Below are 24,231 nucleotides of genomic sequence, written 5' to 3' on the forward strand. Positions count from 1 at the left end.
AATATGTACGGTTCCAGATGATTTCCCATCATCCCTGACTGTGGAACATTCAACGTATTATTCCTCGAGCTGCATACCCACCCACAGCCACAACATTCACACCTCACGGCTGCTCACGGACACCTCCAAGTAACATTCCAATGTTGCCCAAAGTGTATCTGCAGAGGCTATTTCCCTAACAAGAACCAAGCCCAACAGTTCTGTGGTCTCAAGCAAACAAGTCTATGAAATGAGGCACTCTGCATTCTGCCTCCACTCCTACTCACCTGGAGTATGCTCATTAAAGGGGCTAATGAGTCCTACACAAAAGAATCTAATTTTATGAACCCTAGGATTTCCCAAATTGTCTTCACTACCCTTTTATTTACATGTAATGCCTGTTAACCTTTAAAACCAACTGTGCAAAAGTGCTTTGGGAAACGCTGCTATACAACTTATCTTGAAATTTTCCATTTCTAGGACACTTTAGTTGTGTTCCTGAAGTTCTTCTAGAACATTTAACATAGGACAGATATTTCATCTTGGAGAATGTCATTTGGAAGTGAATTTAAATTCACCTTTTAAAAATTACTACATTGTAATCCCTAGTCTTCTTAAAATTGACTGTTTTCATTATCCAACTGGTTACCATTACTTTTCAGAAGACATCTGTCACTTTATACTTCCCATTCTGTTGGCCTTTGTCAGTTTATCAAAGTTGTATTAATATAAATACACATTTATAATTGTCAGTGTGGGTATAAATCTGTGAGTTTTTAACTTACTATTTTTAATGCATCTTTTCAGGTATCAACATAGTCCATTATTTATTCTGACAGAAATATGATAAAATATTGCATATATAACTGTTCACTATTTAGCAATAGAACATTTAGGTTGTTTCTAGTTTTTCGGCATTTTAGATACAACCATGATTCATGCACTTTTTCCTTCAGGGAGTAAAAGGGAAACCCTCCTTTTTTAGTATCAATTTCACTTTATTTATATACTATTATTCCCTCCTTATGGGTAATTAACACAGCTAATAAAGCTAACCCAATAATAATCCTGACAAGGTCACCACTATTCCACTCTTTCTTTATACACAAAATGGGATAACACATTTTATTTCACAGAGCTGTTGTGAAGAAAGGACTTAAAACGCTGCCTGACACATAATAAGCACTCTACCATCTTCATGTCCAGGGAATGGCCAAATTCAATTATTCTATCCATCACACTCAGCACGCTTCTAGTAACTTTTCTGGGCCCAATGGCTGCAGGTGAATATAAATGAGGGAGAAGTGTGGGGAGAAGCAAGTCTATGGCTAATTCAAGAGGAGCTGAGATCCACTTCAGAATTGACCAGAAGTAAGTAGACAAACCAATGTATATCCACACAGCATAAGGGTGCATTTTAGATCCTGGAAATTATATTTTTGATTTTTAGACAGCTATATTTGGGAACACAGTATAAGAAATGGAAACACACTTTCAAAAGAGCAAGAAAAGAGACAATCATCTATACCACCTTTGTGGCTTCAGATTACATCTGCGAATAGTACAGGCAATTGGGGAAATTTTCTGTTGATGTAGATAGACTGGTTTTAATTATTTTGCCCCCCTACATAAAACTAAAATAACAATCAAAAATATTTATCCAAATTCCTGTTTTCTCCCATATTCTTGCAACCCACACTGACATTGTTTAAATATTTCACTCTACACTTTTACTGCTGTCATAAACTTATAAAAAGAGCAATAATGAGGCTCTCTGAAAGCATACTAAGAGAAACTATTAATCCTTTTATCTCTCCAGCACCTACTACTGAGGAAGAGTTAGGATCCAGTCTGCAAGTTACCATGATCCAAGGTAAGTTTATCTTTTCTGCAGTAGCAGTGATCTACTTAATCATCTATTCATTATGAAACTATAGAAGAGCTGGGAAAGAAAGGTGAATTACACAAAAATAAAAAGTATTTCAGTATATTCTAAGGCTTTCAGTCCTATTCCATAGACATAAAAGACTGTCAGCGTAAGTATTTTAAGTTATAAAGTTGGTTATAACCATACGATGCACAGCACTTTAGAATGTGACCTCTAGCTAAGAATGCCATAAACATTTATACTCTATTTATTTGCCTAAACATATTCCTGTAATTAAAAAAAAAAAAATTCAGATATTCCCACTATTTGTGTCTGGGGCCAGGTTCCCACTAGTTGTTAAATAATACACATTTGATGTACTATGAAATTTAATCAGGATTATTTCACTGCTAAAGTTAATTTCCCAAAAGTATAAGCCTAAATATGTTGCTTTATAATTCAATATATCCTAAATCCTAATAATCCCCATATTTACTGAGATCTGTTTTATTAACATAAAAAATAGCTGTTCTTCAAGTAGGTGGGAGACGGGGGTATAATATTTAGAATAAGTACTAAGAACATGTATTTACAGCATTAAAAACTGTGTAGATGGTGCACAAAATCATAACTCATTTACATTATTTTAGTATACTGTAAAATTTCATATATTCACCCACTGTTTTTATTTTTGGCTCTAAGAAAGGTATTTCTTTTTTTTTTAACTAAATATAGTAGAATGATATTTTGATGGTTTCTAGTCAAGATATTCTTTATTTATGTTTTTGTGCTTTGGAACTATGAACTAAAAATTTTAGCTTTTTTATTATTAGGAAGTTGCATGTTAATTGGTGACACAAAGCAAGTTCACTAATTATGCAGTGATTTAGTAAATAAATGCCATGCAAAAATCTATATGATCAACCAATATCTGTAAACAAAACTTAACAGAGGGTTAATCAATTAATTGAGAGCTGTTACTTCAAATGCTGTTCCCCAACTAAGAATGAACCAACAGACCATTAGTCAAAACATAATACTAAGTAGATTTTTAGGGAAAAAAACTCAAAATAGGAATACATTAATATATTCCACATATTTATACAAAAATACAGAATTAAATTTTCTTTAGGCAGCTTTGGTACAGAGTTACTAAGAACCAAATTTTCAAAGATGTATTATTGTAGATGGAATTATAACTATCTTATTTTCAGAGCCTAGTTAAAATAATAAAATCATAGACTTTCACAATATATAATAATTATGCTGTTATTAAGCCATAATTAATAATTAAGTCATTTCAAGTAGAATTTAAATGAAAGTATACATCTACTTAACAGAAGAACTTGGAACAGAATACAAGTCTCAACATCAAATGCAGTGCTCTTTCAATTCTTTATTTCTGTTGAATTCTACTATCTGAAAATGAGAGCAAATCCTCATCTTTTCAGGTTGAGTCTGATTGCTGGAAACCATCAAAATTCATTCAGAGCCAAATTCTGAGAATAAGGTGAGTAACTAAGACAATGCAGATCTGGGCAATTTATTAAGAACAGCAATGATAGGTTATAAACTTTTAAATTATCTTGTATGGCTTCTAAATAGTCTCTCAGGGAAATTACAAGTATTGCAAAAAATGTTTGAGCAATGAAGTACCACTCAAATAAGTGTCAAGAGGACACAAATGGTACTTGAATCAGAAATGAATCAGAGGAAATAGGAACTAATATCCTGAAGCACAGTGCCAAGGGTTTTTCATATATTACCTCTTATCTCCCTACTATTAGGCTCCCACAACATTTTAGGGCAAAAAATGCTCTGTAAGGTTTACTATGATCTTTCTTAGAGCTTTTTTCTCTTCAATCTTATTAACCACATTTTCAGAAACTTTCCTTGTGTTCCATGTTAGTTCACTGTCATGACTTCCTACCATTTCAAAAATATGCATTGTTAACACTCAAAACTCAGTCCTTGGCTTTCTCTTAGCTCTTTGCGCTTTTTCCTTTTGGTAGCCTTAGTACTCTTTCATAGCTCCAATTATATCTTGAAAGCGTAAGAAAGGATTTTGGGAGATTTAGTCTAACTTTTTTTATACATAAGAAATTTGAGACCTGCCCAAATTTAAGGCTATATATCAAAGCCATAATGATTTCTCTGCTGACACTAGCTTAAAACTCTCATCTGTAAATTCTACAATTAAATTACCAGTAGAATATTATCACCAGCAAAAATTCAACATGGTTTATCACCAACACACTACAAAATACAAACACAGACTTATCTTGCATTTATTTTATATCCTCATTAAAAAACCATACCCGAAAAATAAAAATCACAAACAGGATGAAGACTCTTTTGTTGAACCTGTATGATGAGTACCCGGTATTAAGAGGTTGTTTTTTTTTTTTTATATTCTGTAGGGTTAAGTTCTAAAAATACTATCAGGCTTTATCAACGAACAAAAGAATACTCAACTTTACAAAATTTATGAGAGAGAAACATCCAAATAAGCCTGAGTTTTCTCATCTAGAAAACAGAGCCAATAATAGAACTTACGTGATAGGGCTGATGTTAATATAATTCATTTTATTTAGTGAATGTTCACTAAATATTGGGTAGGAGTGTGTGTTAGATTATGAATGTGTATTTTGACAATGAATTCATTCAGCAGGGTACCGTATGGGATACAAAGATGAGTAAGACAATACCTGATGACTTCAAGAAGCTTATTCACTTAAAAATTTGTGAAATAATTATGTACATTTATGCATTCAGAAACATGCTAATCTGACTCTAGTGATCTGGAAAATGAGTGACCAAGGTAATAACAATTGGATAATTTTGAAAAACAAGCTTATATTCACCAAATAAATGTAAGAACATGAATTTGCCCATTCTGTGCTTATAAGTCTTCATAAAAGGCTAATTTTAGGCCTTTTATGAAGGTGTTAAAATTTGACAATGAATTCATTCAGCAAGGTATTGTATGCCATACAATACCCTGGTGTTAAAATTTCAGACTTCATAGCCTTGCACAGTCCAAATAAGGATTCTAAACTCAAAAGTTAAAATTTGTAGTCAATGCCTAAAACATTTCTTAGGCTACATTTTCATATATTTGTTATAGCATTTTTTTAAACAAATACTTCATAAAAAGAATGAGATCCTAGTTAATGCCACACTATTTTAAACAAATATTGCAATATATTCTTAAATAAACCTTTATAAACTATACCAAAAAATTCAAAATATTTAGAAAATATCCAATGTGAAGAGAGCAGCATGTTTGCATCATACTATGCATATTACCACTCTTCTAGAATCAGGTTTCCTTTTAGAGGGCAGTTGTTCTTTTAGTCATAAAACAGGTGGTACATTTTTAATCATATAAGAAGCTTCCAGTGTCAAGGAAATTTTGTTTTGATGTTCTTTTCTTAGCTGTCAGATTACAGAAGATAAATGGCTTGAAACTGCTATTGTAATTACATGCCTTCTGTTGTCTCATCATTGAGGGTGTAAGGGAGGGGCTATAAGACTTTAAAGTTCACTTTGAATTGGCAGCATACTGCCTGCCATCATCTCCCAGCAATTTACCATGTTAGTCCCAAGGATTAGTGGATTAGGAGGTTTTATCAAAATCTGTACTGCTTCTCAGAAGGCAGGCCAAGTGACAGGGTTTGAGTATAAGAAGAGAATCCTAATAGTTGTGAACAGTATTTCCCAGCCAGATGAAAAATGCCATAAAACTGACATTTCCATTATGTTCTCATATTAATATAAATTTTTATTTAAAATAGATTAATGCTTTGTTTTGCTATTTACAGACTAGAGTTTAGAATGAGACAAAGCCAGATTCCTACTTATAAACTGTGTAAGCTTAAGCAAGTCACTGAACCTTTCTGAGCCTCATTTTCTACTCTATGTATACAGTGGAATTCAATATATCATAACTATTATTGCTAACATCCTGAAGTTCTTCAAGAATCATACACTAGAATCTAAAATAAACAATACCTCATTGTAGCTTAAAAAATGGCCCAGCATTTGGACTGACAATCTGTAAATGTTATGTTCCAACAAATATTTGCTATATGTAATGTAATGTTTCCCAATCCTACGGGGTGTGTCTAGGGTCTTTGGGAGCATTGAGGAAGTTCACCAAACCTAATTAAAAATTAAACGCAATATAAGAAATTTAAAACTTCAGTGACCTAATTAATATGGCCTACATGTCACTAAAAGTCTTCAAATACAATTTTAGAATTTCAAGAACACTACGTTTTAGAAGTTGTAGGTGTTTATTAAAATTGGGTGGTCCACACTACATTATATAATTCACAGAGCCACCTATCCTATGTTGGTATACAAACTAACTGTAAAACAGTGCCCTGAGGAGAAGAAACAGAATGGGTTTCAGGAAAGGGAATGAATACCATGCTTTAAATATGATTTTTATGAGTATACTGTAATGAACACTGGTAGTTAATCCTTTAGTGAAAATAGGAATGGCGCTATTTTAAACAGATACTGGTAGTGGAAATCCTCACAAACAGGTTCTATATTTTAACGGTTTCATTCAGAAGAGAACACTAACATAATAGTCACTCATTTAACCCTTTCAATTATCTTATCAAGATAGCCAGTACTATCTTCAATTTAAGATAAATTTTACAAGAAGTTTGGGCTGGGCACAATGGCTCTAGCCAGTACTATCCTCAATGTAAGATAAATTTTACAAGAAGTTTGGGCTGGGCACAATGGCTCTCGCCTGTAATCCCAGCACTTTGGGAGGCTGAGGTGAGAGGATTGCTTGAGGCCAGGAGTTTGAGACAAGCCTAGGCAACATAGTAAGACCTAGTCTCTACAAAAAAAAAAACAGTAGCTGAGAATGGTGGTGCACACCTATAGTCCCAGCTACTTAGGAGGCTGAGGGAGGCGGATTGCTTGAGCCCAAGAGGTCGAGGCTGTAGTAAGCCTATGATCATGCCACTGTACTCCAGCCTGGGCAACAGAGCAAGACTCTTATCTCAAAAAAGGAAAACAAGTTTGCCAATACTCAATATCAAATGGTTAATCTGTGATAGAACTAAGATTTTAACTCAGGGTTTTATAATTCCAAAGTCAATGGTCTTTCTGATAAACTACATTACTAACATCAGTTTTGTAACCTGACATAAAAGGTAAATATAATTCATGATAATTAAAATATCAACTTATGGAATAAAACATAACATTTGCATACAGCAGATTATTGATACAATTATTTGATTCTTGAATAAATGGATCATTATAAATTTAACTTTCCCAGAAATCAATGTTTAAAATTAAGAAGAGAAAAAACTAGACTTGATTCATTTTAAGACATAGTCTGCCAAAATGTTATATTCGCTAATTTTCCTAAAAGTCTGGAAATGATATCATAAACTAAGGCAACAAATAAATCAGAAAGATCATTCTTTGTGGCCAAAGTAAGGTAGGCCAGCTGACTGTACCAGATTGTAAATACATGAATTATCCTTAATTTCCTATCACAAACCTATTTACAGCTGTTCCCAGTCTCAAGGAGAAAAAATTTTATGTCTTGTTAGACACTCATTTTTCCAACTGTGCTACTGACTTTCTCTCTCCAGGATACTGTTCTTTAATCCATCTCCTTCCTTCACTTTCAATCTTTCTATATACAGTTGAGCCTTGAACAATCAGGGGATTAGAGGTATCAACCTCCGACCACCGTCAAAAATCCATGTGTAACTTTTAACTCCTCAAAAACTTAACTGCTAATAGCCTACTGCTAACCAGAAGCCTTGCTGATAACATAAAGAGACAACTAATACATACTTTGAATGTTATATTATACACTATATTCTTAAAGTTAGATAAAACAAAATGTTAATAAGATATATTTACTACTAATTAAGTGAAAGTAGATTATCATAAAGGTCCTTATCCTCATTGTCTTCACAGAGTAGGCTGAGGAGCAAAGAATGGGGGTTGTTCTTGCTGTCTTAGGGATAGCAGAGGCGAAAGAAAATCAGTGTATAAAGGAATCCATACAGTTCAAACCCGTGTTGTTCAAGGGTCAACTGTATATATAAACACTCCCATATCACATAATTTTCTTGTCTTGCCCATGTAAAATCTAAATTCTTCCCTTAATCCTTACCTACCTACCTTTCTCTGTTCTCAGTACAGCTGGACTCTTCGAAAGAATAATCCGTTGCTCAACTTATTCAACTCCCATTCACTTCTCAAATCCACTGCAATCAGGATTCCAACCGTATTATTCTTGCCAAGATTAAATAATTACTAAGTGCTAAATCTAAAGGACTATTCCCAGTCACCTTACCCCTGTGAACATTTCAAAAGATATGCTCAATATAAATATATATATATATATTTTCTTTCTTCAGCTCTCCTGTACTTCTCCTGTCTCTATGGTCTTTCTTTCTCTATCTCCTTTCTTATCTCCTTTGTCTTGCCTCATCACTGTTAGAATTAACCTGAATTTTCTTCTCATCCCTCTTCTAGTCTCTTCTAACTGGCATGAACTACCACTTTCTTTATGGTAAACTGATGGCCAAGATTTCTGTCCTGGATGTCTTCTTTTGTGTCTAAATTCCTACTAAAAAGATTCCAATGCCCCTACAGACAACTCAAACTCAACCTATGTGCATGTGAACTCTTTTCTTGACCTACCCTATATTCTCCCTTTCCAGAAAAGAACTTCACCAATTTTGCCAAAACAAAAGTCTGCTAATCGTTTTAAGTTCCTCTCTTTCCTTCAAGGTCTCCTGCTCCCTCCCGTATGGTTACTAAATCCTATATATTCTGTCCCTCTCATCTCTCTCAGGCTGTTATTTCAAGCATGGAGTCTTTTGCAATAGATTTATTTTAAAAGAAGGAGTCTCACTATGTTGCCCAGGCTGGAGTGCAGTGGCTATTCATAGGCATGATCCCACTACTTATCAGCACAGGAGTTTCAACCTGCTCCACTTCCAACCTGAGCCAGTTCAGACTTCCTTAGGCAACCTGGTGGCCCCCTTGCTTCCAGGAGGTCACCATATTGATGTCAAACTTAGTGCGGACACAGGATCAGCATAGGGCATTGCAGTCCAGAACTACTGGGCTCAAGCAGTCCTCCCACCTAAGCCTCCCGAGTAAGCACATGCCACCGCACCAGCTGCAATAATCTTTTAATCACTACTTCTCACACTGAAGTAGTGAAACAATAAGTTTATTTCTTATTTTTGTTATTAATTCCCAATTCACACTGTCCAAGTGATTCAATACATATCAAGTTATTTCTCACTTGCTTTCAATTTCTGTAGTCATTTTGTTGCAGACCACACTTTGAGGAGCACTGCTCCAAATGGTTTTTTGTTTTTTTTTTTTGAGATGGAGTCTCGCTCTGTCACCCAATGGAAGGACTTTAAACAGGAAAGGAATATGATTAGATATACAGTCTAGAAAGATTACACTGGAAAGACTTTGTAATCTTTCTAGACTGTATATCTAATCATATTCCTTTCCTGTTTAAAGTCCTTCCATTTCTGCCTATTGCCTCCATTGTCTCCACAACATGATAGCCCCTGCCAACCTCTCCAGTTTAATTCAATATATCATAACTATTATTGCTAACATCCTGAAGTTCTTCAAGAATCATACACTGGAATCTAAAATAAACAATACCTCATTGTAGCTTATAAAATGGCCCAGCATTTGGACTGGCAATCTGTAAATGTTATGTTCAAACAAATATTTGCTATAGTAATGTAATGTTTCCCAATCCTAAACTCAATTTAACTTCCTATTAGATAATAAAGCCCACGGGGTGGATCTAGGGTCTTTGGGAGCATTGAGGAAGTTCACACCAAACCTAATACTGCCATCCTCAAATACCTGCAATTCTCTGAACATACTGAATTGTCTCAGAACTTTGCTCACAACTGTTCTCTCTGCTCTGAATGCCCTCTTCATTCCTACAAGTTCACATGCATTCACTTCTCAGGGACTACCGTAAGTAACATCTTTTCCATGAAGCTTTCCTCATTTCCCAATCCCAACTCAATGAGAATAAAGCAACTCTCTCCTTTGCACACCAACAGAATAATTTATCTCCTCTAGCATTTGCATCTTAATTGCATGTAGTTTTCACGACTCTCTCAACCAATCTCGAAGTCCTTGAGAGGCAGGGGCTGTAATCTTTGTAATAATCCTTTTAGATTTTCAGATAAAACTCTATCTTGTAATAGCAATAGCTCCTGAATTAACTTCTGAGACTATGCCGATATTAATCAAGGCTGGGAAATTAGAAGGTAGAAGAAATAAGAGGCGCCAATGCAAATATGAATTAAAACAGAAATTATCTGTACACAGCAGGATACTTAGCGCTATAAAAAATGCTATGAAAACACAGAAGTAGCAAGAAAAAGGATCAAAAAGTTTTACATACACTATACTTAACAAGTATAAATATGAGACCTACAAGGAAAATGAAGTAAATGGTTCAAAATTCAAATAGTTGTGCTCATATAATGAGATTGTTTTTCCCATATTATTCAAAGTTTTATGATATAGTTAATTTTTCATTATAAATTTTTAATTCAATTATAGCATAGACACATTTGTACATTCCTACATAATCTTCACTTCCATCATTTTAAAAACAGCATTAAATTTTAATTACTAAATAAACCATAATTTAATATTTCACCTAATATTTTATATTTAGGGTGCTTTAAATTTTGTTTCTACAACTAATGCTGTACTGAACATTTCTGTAGCTGCACTTTTCCCTGAGATGTTATGTTATTTTCTTAAGGTAAGTTCCCAGAAATAAGGCTTAAAAAAAAAAATCAAAAAACATTTTATTCGTAAGTTGCTCTTAAAAAAAAACTTTTACCAATTTATGCCATCAGCAATATCTTATGCTAATTTTACTCCATATTTTAAGCATTATATATCTATCTCTCTCTATATATATATATAATCATACTAAAGTGTATTTACTTACCAGCTCCATTGTACATTTTCCCCCAAGCAATGTATTTCAACAGAGGAAACTATCAAAACTCTAAGATTAAGCTTCTCAAGTAAATGAGAATTTTTTTAAAACTTCCAGTGTGAGCATAAATCAGTGTATTCATTCTGTAGGCCCATCTAGCAATAAATCCATTCTGTAAATGTACATGCTCTTGGCCATTAGTCCTCCTCTAGGAATAATGTCATGTGCCAAATGTTCATGTGTAAGGATGTTCAATAAAGAATTATTTAAAATACTGCAAACTCTTCTTGATGGATTTGCAAAAGCAGTAGCAAAGAAACATTGTGATAAAAAAGTTTAAATATTAAAAATTTAACAACTTCTAGAAATTCCCATAAAATTAAAAAGGTAAGTCATTTGTAAAAATCAAGTAGACATATTAGTCTGATAGTTGAGATCTCACTGCACTGCATTCACCATATATAATAATCATGATAAAATCTAACGTTTCCTGAAAAACTATGTGCCAGGCATGTTTTGTGCTTCACCAATATTTTTCTTATTAATCACTAAAAACCCTATGAGTCACATGTTATGGAATATTACCCCCATTTTATAGATGAGGAAACTGATATACACAGCAAGTAGGTGATTTGCCTGGGTCAAACGCTAACAATAGACCTTAAACTGAACCCAGATAATTTTAACTTCAAGAATTTACTCATGTAATTTTTAAATATAAGTACAATTAAATGTTATTTCTGATCCCTACTTTTTCAATACACACGCTTTGAGTATTTTATAATATAGGCATTTGTATAAAAAACTGCCAAATTTGATAGTTTGATCATTGGCTCACCTAGCCCAATATTCAATCTCTGGTAGTGACACTAGGATTATTAGTTGTGAGAAAAATGAAGGTCATTTATAATCTTGGCTGCAAAAAAGTTAGGTTATAGATTCATAAAGGTAAGGAAAGAAAATTAAAAGCACCCTATGTTTCAATTAATTAAACACTGTATTTGGATTTGGCAGGATGGCTCACACCTGTAATACCAGCATTGTGGGAGGCCAAGGCAGTAGGATTGCTTGAACCCAGGAATTCAACATCAGCCTTTTCAACAAAGTAAGACCTCGTCTCTACTAAAAATTAAAAAATTAGGTGGGCGTGGTAGCTTGTGCTTGTAGTCCAGGCTACTTAGGAGGCTAAGGTGGGAGGACTGCTTGAGCTCAGGAGTTCAAGGTTGCAGTGAACCGTGATCATGCCACTGCACTCCAGCCTGGGCAAAAAAGCAAGATGCTGTTTCAAAAACAATAAAAACTGTGTTCATATAAAAATTAGAGTGGAGTACAACTGGCAATGATATTATAGTCCTTTTGCTCCATAAAATTTTCTGATGGTTTTTATTCTTTAACAATAGATATGAGCTAAATTCCCATCTACATCCCAACTTCCATTAATAAATCTACAGATCCATCTTCTTATTTTTTCCCCAAGTCTCACTTTCAACTTTTATTTCATTACCTCTTTTTTTTAAGTGTCAGTTCTTTTATTTCTTCTAGTATCATTTACTCCAAGGGAATCCTCAATGTCAAGTATTTTTTAAAAATTTATCCTAAACCCTCTGGGATTTCAACCTTTAATCAAAATACTTTCTGAAATTTGTGAGAAATTAGAAAAATTATAAACTATGTGGCAACTTCAGCACATCAAAATGTGTGAAATGCAGCTAAACAGTGTTTGAAGAGAAATCTGTACCTTAAACCTTATGTTTTAAAAAGATCAGTATAAAATTAAATACAGGTGTATGTTTTTATATTGTGCCGGACTTCACTGCACTTCCAAGATTGCCTTTTTAAAAAAATTAAAACTCTGTAGCAAGCCTATGTTGAACAAGTCTATCACTGCCGTTTTTCCAAGAGCATGTGATCACTTGGTGTCTCTATGTCACGTTCTGCTAATTCTTAAAATATTTTAAACTTTTTCATTATTTTATCTGTTATGGTGATCTGTGATCAGTGATCTTTGATGTTACTACTGTAATTTTTTCGGGCTCCACAAACTGAGCCCATATAAGACAGCAAACTTAACTGATAAATGTTTATATGTGTTCTGACTGGTCCACCGATCAGTCGTTCCACATCTCTCTCCCTTTCCTTGGGTCTCCCTATTCCTTGAGACACAACAATACTGAAATTAGGCCAATTAATAACCCCACCATGGCCTCTAAGTGTTCAGGTGAAAGGAAGAGATGCATCTGTCACTTTAAATCAAGAGTTAGAAATGACTAAGCTTAGAGAGGAAAGCATGCTGAAAGCTGAGATAGGCCAAAAGCTAGGCCTCTTACACCATTAGCCGAGGAAAAATTCTTGAAGGAAAAAAGTGATACTCCAGTCATCAGTGACGAACGATAAGAAAGCAAAACACCCTTATTGCTGATATGGAGAAAATTTTAATGGTCTGGACAGAAGATCAAACCAACCACTGCATTCCCTTAAGCCAAAGCCTTAATCCAGAGTAAGGCTCTAACTCTCTTCAATCCTATGAAGGCTGAGTGAACTGAGAAACCTGCAGAAGAAAAGTTTGAAGCTAGCAGAGGTTGGTTCATGAGCTGTAAGGAAAGAAGCCATCTCTAGAACATATAAGTACAAGGTAACGTAGGAAGTATAACAAGTTATCCAGAAGATTTCATTAAGACCATTGATGAACGTGGCTACACTAAACAACAGATTTTCAGTAAAGGCAAAACAGCCTTCTATTGGAAGAAGCCATCCAGGACTTTCAGAGCTAAAGTCAATGTCTGGCTTCAAAGATTCAAAGGACATACTGACTCTCTTGTTAGGAGCTAGTGCAATTGGTGACTTTAAGCTGAAACCAATGCTTACTTGCCATTCCAAAACTCCTAGGCCCTTAAGAACTATGCTAAAACTACTCTGTTTGTGCTCTATAAATGAAACAACAAAGCCTGGATGACATCACATCTGTCTCCAGCATAGTTTACTAAATATCTGAAACCCACTCAAAAAAACCCACTCAGAAAAAAAGATTCCTTTCAAATATTCCTGCTCATTGACAATGCACCTGTCACCCAAGAGCTCTGATGGAGAAGTACAGAAGATTACTGTTGTTTTCATGCCTGCTAAAATAACATCCAATCTGCAGCCCATGGATCAAGGAGTAATTGTGGCTTTCAAGTCTTATTAGCTGGACGTGGCGGCTCACACCTATAATCCCAGCTACTCTGGAGGCTGAGGTGAGAGGACTGCTTGAGGCCAGGAGTTCAAGACCAACCTGGGCAACATAGTGAGACCCGAACACTAAGGAAAACTTTAAAGAATTTCGCAGGTGTCTTAGTACATGCCTATAGTCCCAGCTACATTGGAGGCTGAGGCGGGAGGATCACTGGGGCCCAGGAGTTCGAGGCCACAGTGAGTTATGATCATGCCACTGCATTCCAGCCTGGAAGACAAAGCAGGACCCATTTTGATAAGTCTTATTATTTAAGAAATACATTTCATAAGGTTATAACTGTCATAGATAGTGAATCCTCTCATGAATCTGTGCAAAGTAAAACTGAAAACCTGAAAAGAATTCACCATTCTAGATTTCATTAAAAATATTTGTGATTCATGAGAACAGGTCAAAATATCAACATTAACAGGACTCTGGAAGTTGACTGCAACCCTCATGGATGACTCTGAAGGGTTTAAGATTTCACTGAATTTTGTCATGGAAAGAGCAAGAGAACTAGAAATGGAAACTAAAAATGTGACTACATTGTTGCAGTCTCGTAATCAAACTGGAACAGATGAGGAGTTGCTTATCCTTGAGCAAAGAAGTGGTTTCTTGAGATGGAATCTGTTCCTGGTGAAGATGCTGTGAACACTGCTGAAATGACTCAAAGAATTTAGAATATTACATAAACATAATTCATAAAGCAATGGTATGGTTTGATATGGTTTGAGGGAACTAACTCCAATTTTGGAAGAAGTTCTACTGTGCATAACAACTGATATCAAACAGCACTGCATGCACAGAGAAGTCTTTCATAAAAGGAAGAGTCCATTGACTTGGCAAACTTAAATCATTGTCTTATTTTAAGAAGTTAAAATAAGCCACCCCTTCTTTCAGCAACCACCACCCTAATCTGTCAGCAGCCTTCAATACTGAGGCAAGACCCGCCACCAGCAAAAAGATTACAACCAGCTGAAGGTTCAGATGATCGTTAGCATTTTTTATCAATAAGTTATTTTTAAATTATGGTATATACACTTTTTAGACATATTATTATTGCATACTTAACAGACTACAGTATAGCATAAATGTAACTTTTGTATGCACTGGGAAACAAAAAACAAAACACTGTGTGTGCCTCTCTTTATTGCAAAATATTCACTGCAGTATCTCTTAAAATAAAACAAAAATTTTAGCATATGTCAATAAATAAAGACCAGATAAAGTCAAAAGTTGGTTCTTTAAAGAGATTAATGCCTTAGCAAGTTTGATAAAAAGGGGAAAACACAAATTATTACTATTAGGTATAAAAAAAGGAATATCAAAATAGATCCTCCACATTTTGAAATGATGATACTGGAACATTATTAAAAACTTCATGTCAATAAAACCCAGTATCTCAGATGAAATGTACAAATTTCTTTAAAAATATAAATTTCAAAATTTACAATGTAAGAAAACTGAACATCTAAACGGCCCTATAACTATTAAAGATATTAAATATGTAATTAAAAACCTTTTCACAAAGGTAAATTGAAGCCCAGTTTGCTTCACAGGTGAATTCTAAATATTTAGGAAAAAAATACACATCATACACTAACTCTTACAGAAAGTTGAGGTAACATTTCTCAACTCATTTTACGAGACCAACATAACTCTGAAACAAAAGTCTAAAAAAGAAAACAAAAGTTCAATATCCTTCATGAATAAAAAATCCTTTTAAAGATTGAAAACAGCAATATATTTTTTATAAAAGAAATCGTGGTCAACCAGGGTGTTTCCAAGAAATTCAAGGTTGGTTTGGCATTTCCCACTAGTCTCATCCTCCCCCACTTCTCCATCACATTTTAGACTCAGTAATCTATATCAAACTAAAGGATTTCTCAAGCCTGGGAAACACTGTATCTAATAAGCAAACTTCTTTACATCCTTCAGGTCTCAGTTTAAGGTACCTTCTCTGGGAAGAAAATAATTTACGATAATTTGCTGAAACTCTTAGAGTGAAAGAGAAAGAAAAGAGAAGAAAACGTGTGGAAAATGTGCAAAACCAAAGTATCCTCAGACAAATTAAAATACGTTGCATCCAATAATATGTTATTTGCAATTAGAAATAATGTCTGTAATATAAAGCCAAGGAAATTTCTAAGATGCAAATATAAAAGACGAAGAGCTAGAAAACAGAGGGGAACAAAATTTAAATTAGAGGTTCAATCCAAAAGGCACAATATCCTTTTGTAAGTAAGAGGACTGATTTTAAAAGAAGAACGTACAGAAAGAAGAAGAAAGAAAATTACCAAAACATATAAAGCAAGAAAATATAAGTTTCCAGACTGAATAAGGCCCACAAGGTACCCAGCACAGTGAATAAAAGGTACAACATCTTGAATATTCAGAACAAGTTAATACACATGCTAAAAATGTTCATGGTGGGGTGAGAAAGGAGGAAGAGGAGGAGGAGCAGGAATAAGAAAAAGAGCAAGAAGAAGAAACCCACCACAGTTCACACATAAAAGATCAGAAAAGACAGTAATATCAGATTTCTCAACAGAAATATAAGAAGCTACAATACTTTGAAGGAGTGCCTCTTAAAACTCACAGAGAAAATCATATCTAACCTAAAATTATTTGCCCTGCCAAATTATCAATCAGGTATCAGTTTAGGGAAAATACAAACTTTTAGGCAGCAAAGTTTATTTTTTATTTATTTTTGTAGAGACAGGGTCTTACTATGTCACACAGACTGGTCTTAAACTCTTGGCCTCAAGCAAGCAATCCTCCCACTTCAGCCTCCCAAAATGCTGGAATTACAGCCATGAGCCACCACACCCAGCCTAGGCAGCAAAGCTTAAACTTCCTCTCGTGCATATTTTCTCTAGCAACAACTAGAGGAGTTGCTTTACTAACAAACCAAGAAAAAGGACGAGAAGAGATCCAGGAATTTCCATAAAGATTGGTGGGGAAAATACTAGAATTATAAGTGTGTGGCAGCTCCAGAAAGCAACCAATTCTGATTGCAAAGCTCTATGAGAGATGTAATGAAGAATGAAAATGATAGCCACCTTAAACTGGGAGGAAATTTACACTTCCAAACGGAGATTAATCAATGATAGGGTACATAAAAAACTAAGCAAACAAAAAACACAGTAATTATAAACACAGTAATTAACTCCAGGAAAAACAAGGACAGGAAATGTGATCATGGGATAGTAAGCCTCAGTGGTGACAAATATTTACATATTAAAAAAATGTAGACACTGAACACTGATTCAACCAAAAACTGTGTCAAAAACATGCTGGAAGGATGTAAGGAAAGGACACGTGTGTGTGTTTGTGTGTGTGTGCGCACGCATGGTTGTGTATGTGTGAGGTGGACAAACTATAAAATATCTAAATCAAAACAAAAAAATCTCATTTTCCATAACAGAAAGTTCACAGATACTGTTTTTAAAAGTGCAGAGGTAAGAAATACCATAATTAGCGTGATATATTAAAATGCCAGAAGTGAAAAATTACTTCTAAGGAGTTTAAGTAGAAGAAGGGGACTGGGAGGGAGCAGGGAGGGAAGTGATTTTTTTTTTTAAAACCTTGTTAAATCTGACTTTTTAAACTATATATATACTTTAATAAAGTTTCAATTTACAAATTACTTTGTAAGATTATGATGAACTGCAGAAAAAAGGTATAAACTAATCTATTACAGTATCAAAGATGAGATTAAAAGTTTTCACAAAAACTTTTTCTTTTAAAATAAAAAGAGCACGATTCCTAATAAAACCAGTGTAAGGAACACTAGATTCAGGACAGTGGTTCTTCTTACATTCACATTAGCATTAGACTTAAAACTTAACTAAGTTCCTGTAAGCATTCTGCAGCATAATTAAATTCATTTTATTCTCAAGTAGCATTCTCTATATGGTTTACTAAAAATTAAATTCTGTTTGGTAATTGTCAACTCTAAAATTCAAATAAGATGGTTTATCACATACACTTATCATTCTGTATTGTATATATACACATATTCCTGGGAGTAGTTTTTTGCCTTTCTTGAGTACTAGTCCTGGAAATCTCCAGATGCTTTTTCAGTCTCGCAACGCGAGTAGAATGAATGACTGGATAGAACTCCTCTTTCCAACTTTTTCCTAAAGCTTATAGGGAGGTTAATTTTTGTTTCAGTAGGTTCAATTATTCTGCTATTAAAGAAAAATGAATGCCCCCAAATACTTTACCTAAAAATTATACGTGACAAAGTATTTCAAAGCTTTATAATAAGTAGCAACATATTAGATTTTTTAAACTTAATTATATATTTTAGATCTGATATATATTAAATTAACAGTGCTAATTTTGCAAGGTGATCACTTTTTCTTCTTTCTCTAGAGATGCATTTCTCCTATGACCATACTCTCCTTTATTCCAGTCTATATACTTAAATTTTTTCGTAACCAAATCATTCCAATGTTTACATTCACACTGTTTAAAAAGATTTCTTTAAAAGGTAGCATTTATATTAATGGGCATTTTTTAAGGTCACTGTCCTAAATCTAAGGAATATGAATTTTTACAGATAGTCATAACTTTGTTTGTACATCCAATGTTTGTATTAGGTACCTACTGAGTTGGATACTGGGCAGGATTCAAAGATAGGCAATTCAAATTTCCCACCCTCAATAAGCATAAAATCTAATATAAATACCCATAGTAAATAGTTCAACAAAATAGCAGCAATCAAGCTTAAATCTGTGAACATGTTGCGAAGTACAAAATCTTTAAGCCAACTCAAAATAAGGGTGTCCAGAGAAAAGACCAATCATTGATGCTTACTTCAGTTCTCCTGACTCTACTATTCATTTCCCCAGGGTTCTCTCAGATACTATTAATGAGCAAGAAGTAGCTGTATAGGTCCATGCAAACCTGAAAAGGATAATGTAATTCCTTCCAGAGGATGTAAAACAGCTAGTACTGAAACTGCTTTCTGCCACACATAGATCAGTATCTCAAGTCACTGAATACTATGTTCTTGAGAACTTACAAAGACTATTTTGAGTTGTTATAATTTTAAAAAGTAGTAAGTCCATGACCCAGGGTATTGGGGGTATAAGGGAACACACTTATGCAGAATAAGTAAACAGACACAGTAAGCTATGTTCCCCAGTTAATTATGTCATTTATGAAAAAGAAAACCTGAAAGCAGCAAGCAGAAAATAGCAAGAATAGGAACTGTTTTTAATACATGTCAAAGACAAAAATATGGAGTATGAAAGCAATGAAAAACAATCTTGTTTACTATCCTGTATATTCTAGATAACCAAACAAGTCTGAATGTTGAAAAGTTGTTCAATGTACTCAGCAGAAATCCTAAACATTCAATTCTTATTTTGGCTTTACATTTGTAAGTTTTCTTTTGTTGTTATTCCTGTAGTTTTTAAATGGTGTTACATATGTAACTTGCCTAAGTGAGAAATAAAAGTAACAGAACTGAAGAACATGGCTGACAGTTACCATGAATATATTAAACTTTTACCTTCTAATAAAGCATTATTTCTTCTAACATATTTCCCTGTGCCCAGATTAAAACTCTTTTTTCCACTATAACCATATATACATGAAAATTCATTTATGCCAATGCACAATCCTGTTCCATCCTAGTATCTTCCAAGTGTTAACTGGGTAATTTGAAATTATTACTGAAAACTTTTAACTGTGAAAAACATCAATATTTAAATTCTGGATTGAATCAAAAGCAGGGATATAAGAAGAAAAGAGTAGCTAAAACAAAGTGATTGTGACAAATACAAAATTATTAAGACTTTTAAAATGCATCTACAAGAGAGCATGTACAAACTAGGAAAATATCAAATTTTTAAGCAAAAGCCAAGTATAAAAATATCTTTAAATATTTTTTTCAATAGTATCCAATAATGAAGATGAAAAGAAGCAGTTATATTTCTATTACATAAATCGGCATTTTTCTATGTTGGCAAAGATACAACTGAATAATAACTCAATGCAAAGAACATCATTAAGAAGAGTAGGATAGCTAAAGGTTAAAATATTTTCTACTTTCTGTAGCTAATATCAGAGTCTTACTTCCACTTTATAAGATTTTGCTGTTGTTCTTGTGTGTTTTATTTGCGATAGTGATGATGTTACATGTGTAACTTGCCTGAATGAGAAATGAAAGGAACAGAACCAAAAGGATCTTCTGGAGGATGGTTATGTGGAGCAGAAAGTGAGTCTACATTCTTATCTGAGGATGCTCTCTCCTCGAGCCTATCTGCAAAAATAAGATGAAATGAAATAAAAAATGAAATAAAAATGATCTTTAAATTAAAAAGTGATATACAACATAAATAAAAGTGAAAATTAAAGCACCAGCCTTTTTGAAAAATATTAGGTTCAGAATCTATCATTCTAAGTATTAGGGAGTAGTCCTGAATTTAATACATATTTGTTGCTGCAAAAGCAAGTTTAACAGTATAATCCATGATAGGTTTCACTAAATACAATTAACCTAATAATAAACTTACTCTGGTTCATTTAAATACTACTTGTCCTCAGCTTTAAGATATTGGGCCTGAACTCAAACCCAGCTAAATAAAAAGAGACATATTTGACAGACTGTCTCCAAAAATAAATTTAGAAAAAAATCTTGCAAATGGTCATTCATCCATAAAGTAGGTAAATCTGACTTCTCAATAGCAATAAAAATTCACTATATTTTACTTTTTTGTTCATTTTTCATACTACTTTGTATTATCAAACCATTCTCTCTCTCTCTCACACACACACATACACACAAACACACATGTCCCTCCCCACACTCACAAAGACTTACATAAAAACAGAGTTTATTGATTCACCCAACAAGTAAATTTGAGTATCTACTATGTGCCAATGTGCCAGGCACTATTCTAGACAACTGGCATGTAATGTCAAACAAAACAAAGACCCCTGACCTTATGCAGATTATATGCTGGTGTGGAAAAACAAATAATAGGCAATAGACATAATAAGAAATGTATATGGTGTGTTAAAAGCTATAGAGAAAAACGTAGTTCAGGGTAACAGGAATTCAGGGAATGGGTAGAGGTTTTAGTAGTAGAGTGATTCTAATAGTCACTAGGTAAGAAAAGACTTGAAGGAAGGAAGGGAGTGAACACCTAGGAAAGAACAATCGGGAAGAGAAAGAGCTGGAGGCCCAGTGTGTTTGAGTTGATATATCCTGACTCCCTAGTAATGATTATCTTTTCCCTGCTCTTAAACTCTCCATATAGGTCAGGGATGTGGGCTCACACCTATAATCTGGGAGACCAAGGCAGAAGGATTTCTTGAAACCAGCCTGAGCAACACAGAGAGATGGTATTTTGATTTTTTTTCACCAAGCATGTAACGAAATTTGGATCTCTCCCGATCTTTACAGAATGTTAACTTCACAATATTCTATAACAGTCAATAACAAACACAATACTTTAAGAATACAAAAATACTACTAAAAATTGAGGCTGCAGTGAGCCAAAATTGTACCTGGATGACAGGGAGACCCTGTCTCTAAAACAAACAAACATCTCTCCACATAGTAGACACATACTAGTTGAGAACTTCCTGATTTTTGTAGGATGTCTCTCTAGCCTCCGATTCTTGGCAATCAAAATTCTATTTGAGACTCATTCTACCTCCTTTCCAGATATTTCGAACATTTCTGCCAGCAGACCTTTGGTCCACAGCCATTTGAAGAAATCCAAATCATGTTTAGACTGACCTATATTCCAAGAACTCCATGGTAAGCTGTACTGGTTTCAACTGAGTTTTAAGGGACTGCAGTGTAGGGGAGGCGGAACCCAAGTAGAACTGGAATTCTCTAAAAATGACTTTTAATTTGGAGTGAAGCAAAAAGCCCCAAGTTCAAGCAGCATCTCTTCTAACAGTGCTGTTTACATTGAATGTACATTTCAGTTACCTGGGGATTTGTTAAAATGTAGACTCTGATGGAATGGGTTTGGGGAGGATTCTGACATTCCGCACTTCAACTAGCCCCCAAGTGATACTGATACTGCTGTCCAAGAAGTACACTCTTGAATAAACAAGGCCCTAGAGTCTATAATATTCTAAATATAACTACTCCTATGGGCAACTAATTCTTTCAAAACCTTTATGACAATAGGTACAATTACCAGCCTTTACAGTTAACATGAATTCTGCAGTATCTATATGAAACTTTGGATTGTTTAAATTTTTACTTAAAATTTTGTTGAAACACTATCAAACATTTTATGGAGGCACTAATATTGAGTTACTAAATACATCTGATAATTGTTTTATGAACAAACAAAACTTCCTAAACTTAAGTGCTCTTTTCAAATCCAACACTGCAATGGTTAACAATGAAAATTTATTTTGGGTATTATTTTTCAAGGTATTAACTGTATACTTATGCAGGAAATCAGTAACAAATGCTCATTTTACTAAAAACTTTATTATTTTGTTGTCAAAACACCTATTAAAGAGAAGCCAGTCCCATAACATCTTTCTGCAAAAGGTTGAAGAATAATTTATATAACGAAGGGTCCCTAACTTATTGTGGTGGGAGGCTGCAATCAAACCTTAAGGAGAGGATTCAGATTCACTGAGTGAGATTACATGTGGTTATTTATTTATTCAGGCCCTGAATGCATTTATGGAGTAACAGTAAAACCAGTAAGTATGCCTTGTATCAGAATCCTCCTGGACTCCCCCACTCTTCTCCATTTCCCAAATTCCAGTATATAAAGCACTGAGGACAGAGAAAAGAGGGGGTGAGGAAGAACAAATGGAAGAGACTGACTCAGAGTGATGATGAAAGCATGTCAATATCCAAGGGCCCTCATTCCTGAAAATTAAGACCAAAAGTATAAATATTTAAGTCTGAATTAGAAACAGACTTTATACCTCAACCATCTGCGTCATAACTGCTAGGATTGCTGTATAAAATGTAGTTACCTGGACCCTACCACAGACCTAATGAATCAAGTTATCTGAGCAGTAACTCAGGAATCTGCAATTTTACATACTCTCTGTTTTTATTTTTGTTTTATTTTATGTTTTGAGACAGGGTCTCACTCTTTCACCCAAGCTAGGGTGCAGTGGCATGATCATGGCTCGCTGTGGCCTCAATCTCTCAGGTTCAAGCAATCCTCCAATCTCAGCCTCCCAAGTTGCTGGCACTACAGGCACAGGCCACCACGTTCAGCTAATTTTTTATTTTTTTGTAGAGATAAGTTCTATGTTGTCCAGGCTGGTCTCAAACTCCTGGACTCAAGCAATCCTCCCAAAGTGCTGGATTACAGGCATGAGCCACCACACCCGGCCTCTCAGTGCATGTTTGTTTTTGAGACAGAGCATTGCTGTTTCACCCAGGCTACAGTGGCATGATCTTGGCTCACTGCAACCTCTGGCTCCAAGGCTCAGCCTCTGGAGTAGCCACGACTACAGGCACACCACACTTGGTTAATTTTATTTTTTTAATTTTTTGTAGACACGAGGTCTATATTGCCCAGGCTAGTCTCGAACTCCTGGCCTCAAGCAATCCTCCCACATCAACCTCCAAAGTAGTAGAATTACAGGCGAGAACCCACCACACCCAGCCCTCTCGACGTATTTAAACCACTACTATACTAATAAGTCCCAGCTTATAAAACTGAAGTTATCACTAAGGTTCTTTAAATTCTCATGCACTGGTATATTACATCCATCAGTCTGTGGTAAATTTATGGTAAGGATATAAACAGTACTGTGAAATTATGACAAAACTATACACATTATCATGTAGGGGTGAACTTATTTTTATATGGGGTCCCTATAAGTAAAAATATGGAAGATACTGCTCTATGCAAAGTTTATTTCAAAATAGGAATCAGAATAAATTCATTGTAAAATGAATGTTATTGTTCCATAAAATGCAGAATCAACTTTTCAATGGAATTTTTAAAAAATCATTTATGTTTCTAAAGTTCACCTGAAAATGTGGGTCTCAGGACACAAAATACAAAATAAATATACACATTAATTTTGTAATTATTAATTACCTATAAATAAAATCTAATGAAATGGTTATGTAGAACTACTTTGTAAATACACAGTCATCCCTAAAATGCTTTTAATTACATTTTCAAATGACTGGTTTTCTTTAGA

The 24,231-nt window shown here is 34.4% G+C and overlaps 1 protein-coding gene and 1 long non-coding RNA gene across 4 annotated transcripts in view; one reads left to right on the plus strand and one right to left on the minus strand.

Annotated features, from left to right (window-relative positions):
- The window catches only part of BMP2K (BMP2 inducible kinase), a 143,370-nt gene that overhangs the window by 8,432 nt on the left and 110,707 nt on the right, over positions 1-24,231 (minus strand). Inside the window, exon 15 of one of the 2 annotated variants that reach the window (XM_028848476.2) lies at positions 20,228-20,338. The exons of the other annotated variant lie outside the window; for it this stretch is intronic. Coding sequence (XP_028704309.2) covers positions 20,228-20,338 — 111 coding nt within the window. The remainder of the gene's footprint in view (positions 1-20,227; positions 20,339-24,231) is intronic. 2 annotated transcript variants of the gene reach the window in all.
- LOC106998345 (uncharacterized) lies at positions 1,722-23,464 on the plus strand. Of its 2 annotated transcripts, XR_013417876.1 has the most exons (5): positions 1,722-1,852; positions 3,298-3,356; positions 11,865-11,955; positions 21,749-21,844; positions 22,724-23,464. It is a non-coding gene; the product is annotated as an uncharacterized LOC106998345 (long non-coding RNA). The 2 variants fall into 2 exon arrangements; XR_013417875.1 differs by lacking the exons at positions 21,749-21,844; positions 22,724-23,464 and adding an exon at positions 20,203-20,380.

This window comes from Macaca mulatta, chromosome 5 (genome assembly GCF_049350105.2).
Source record: "Macaca mulatta isolate MMU2019108-1 chromosome 5, T2T-MMU8v2.0, whole genome shotgun sequence".
In the NCBI taxonomy this organism is placed as follows: Eukaryota; Metazoa; Chordata; class Mammalia; order Primates; family Cercopithecidae; genus Macaca; species Macaca mulatta.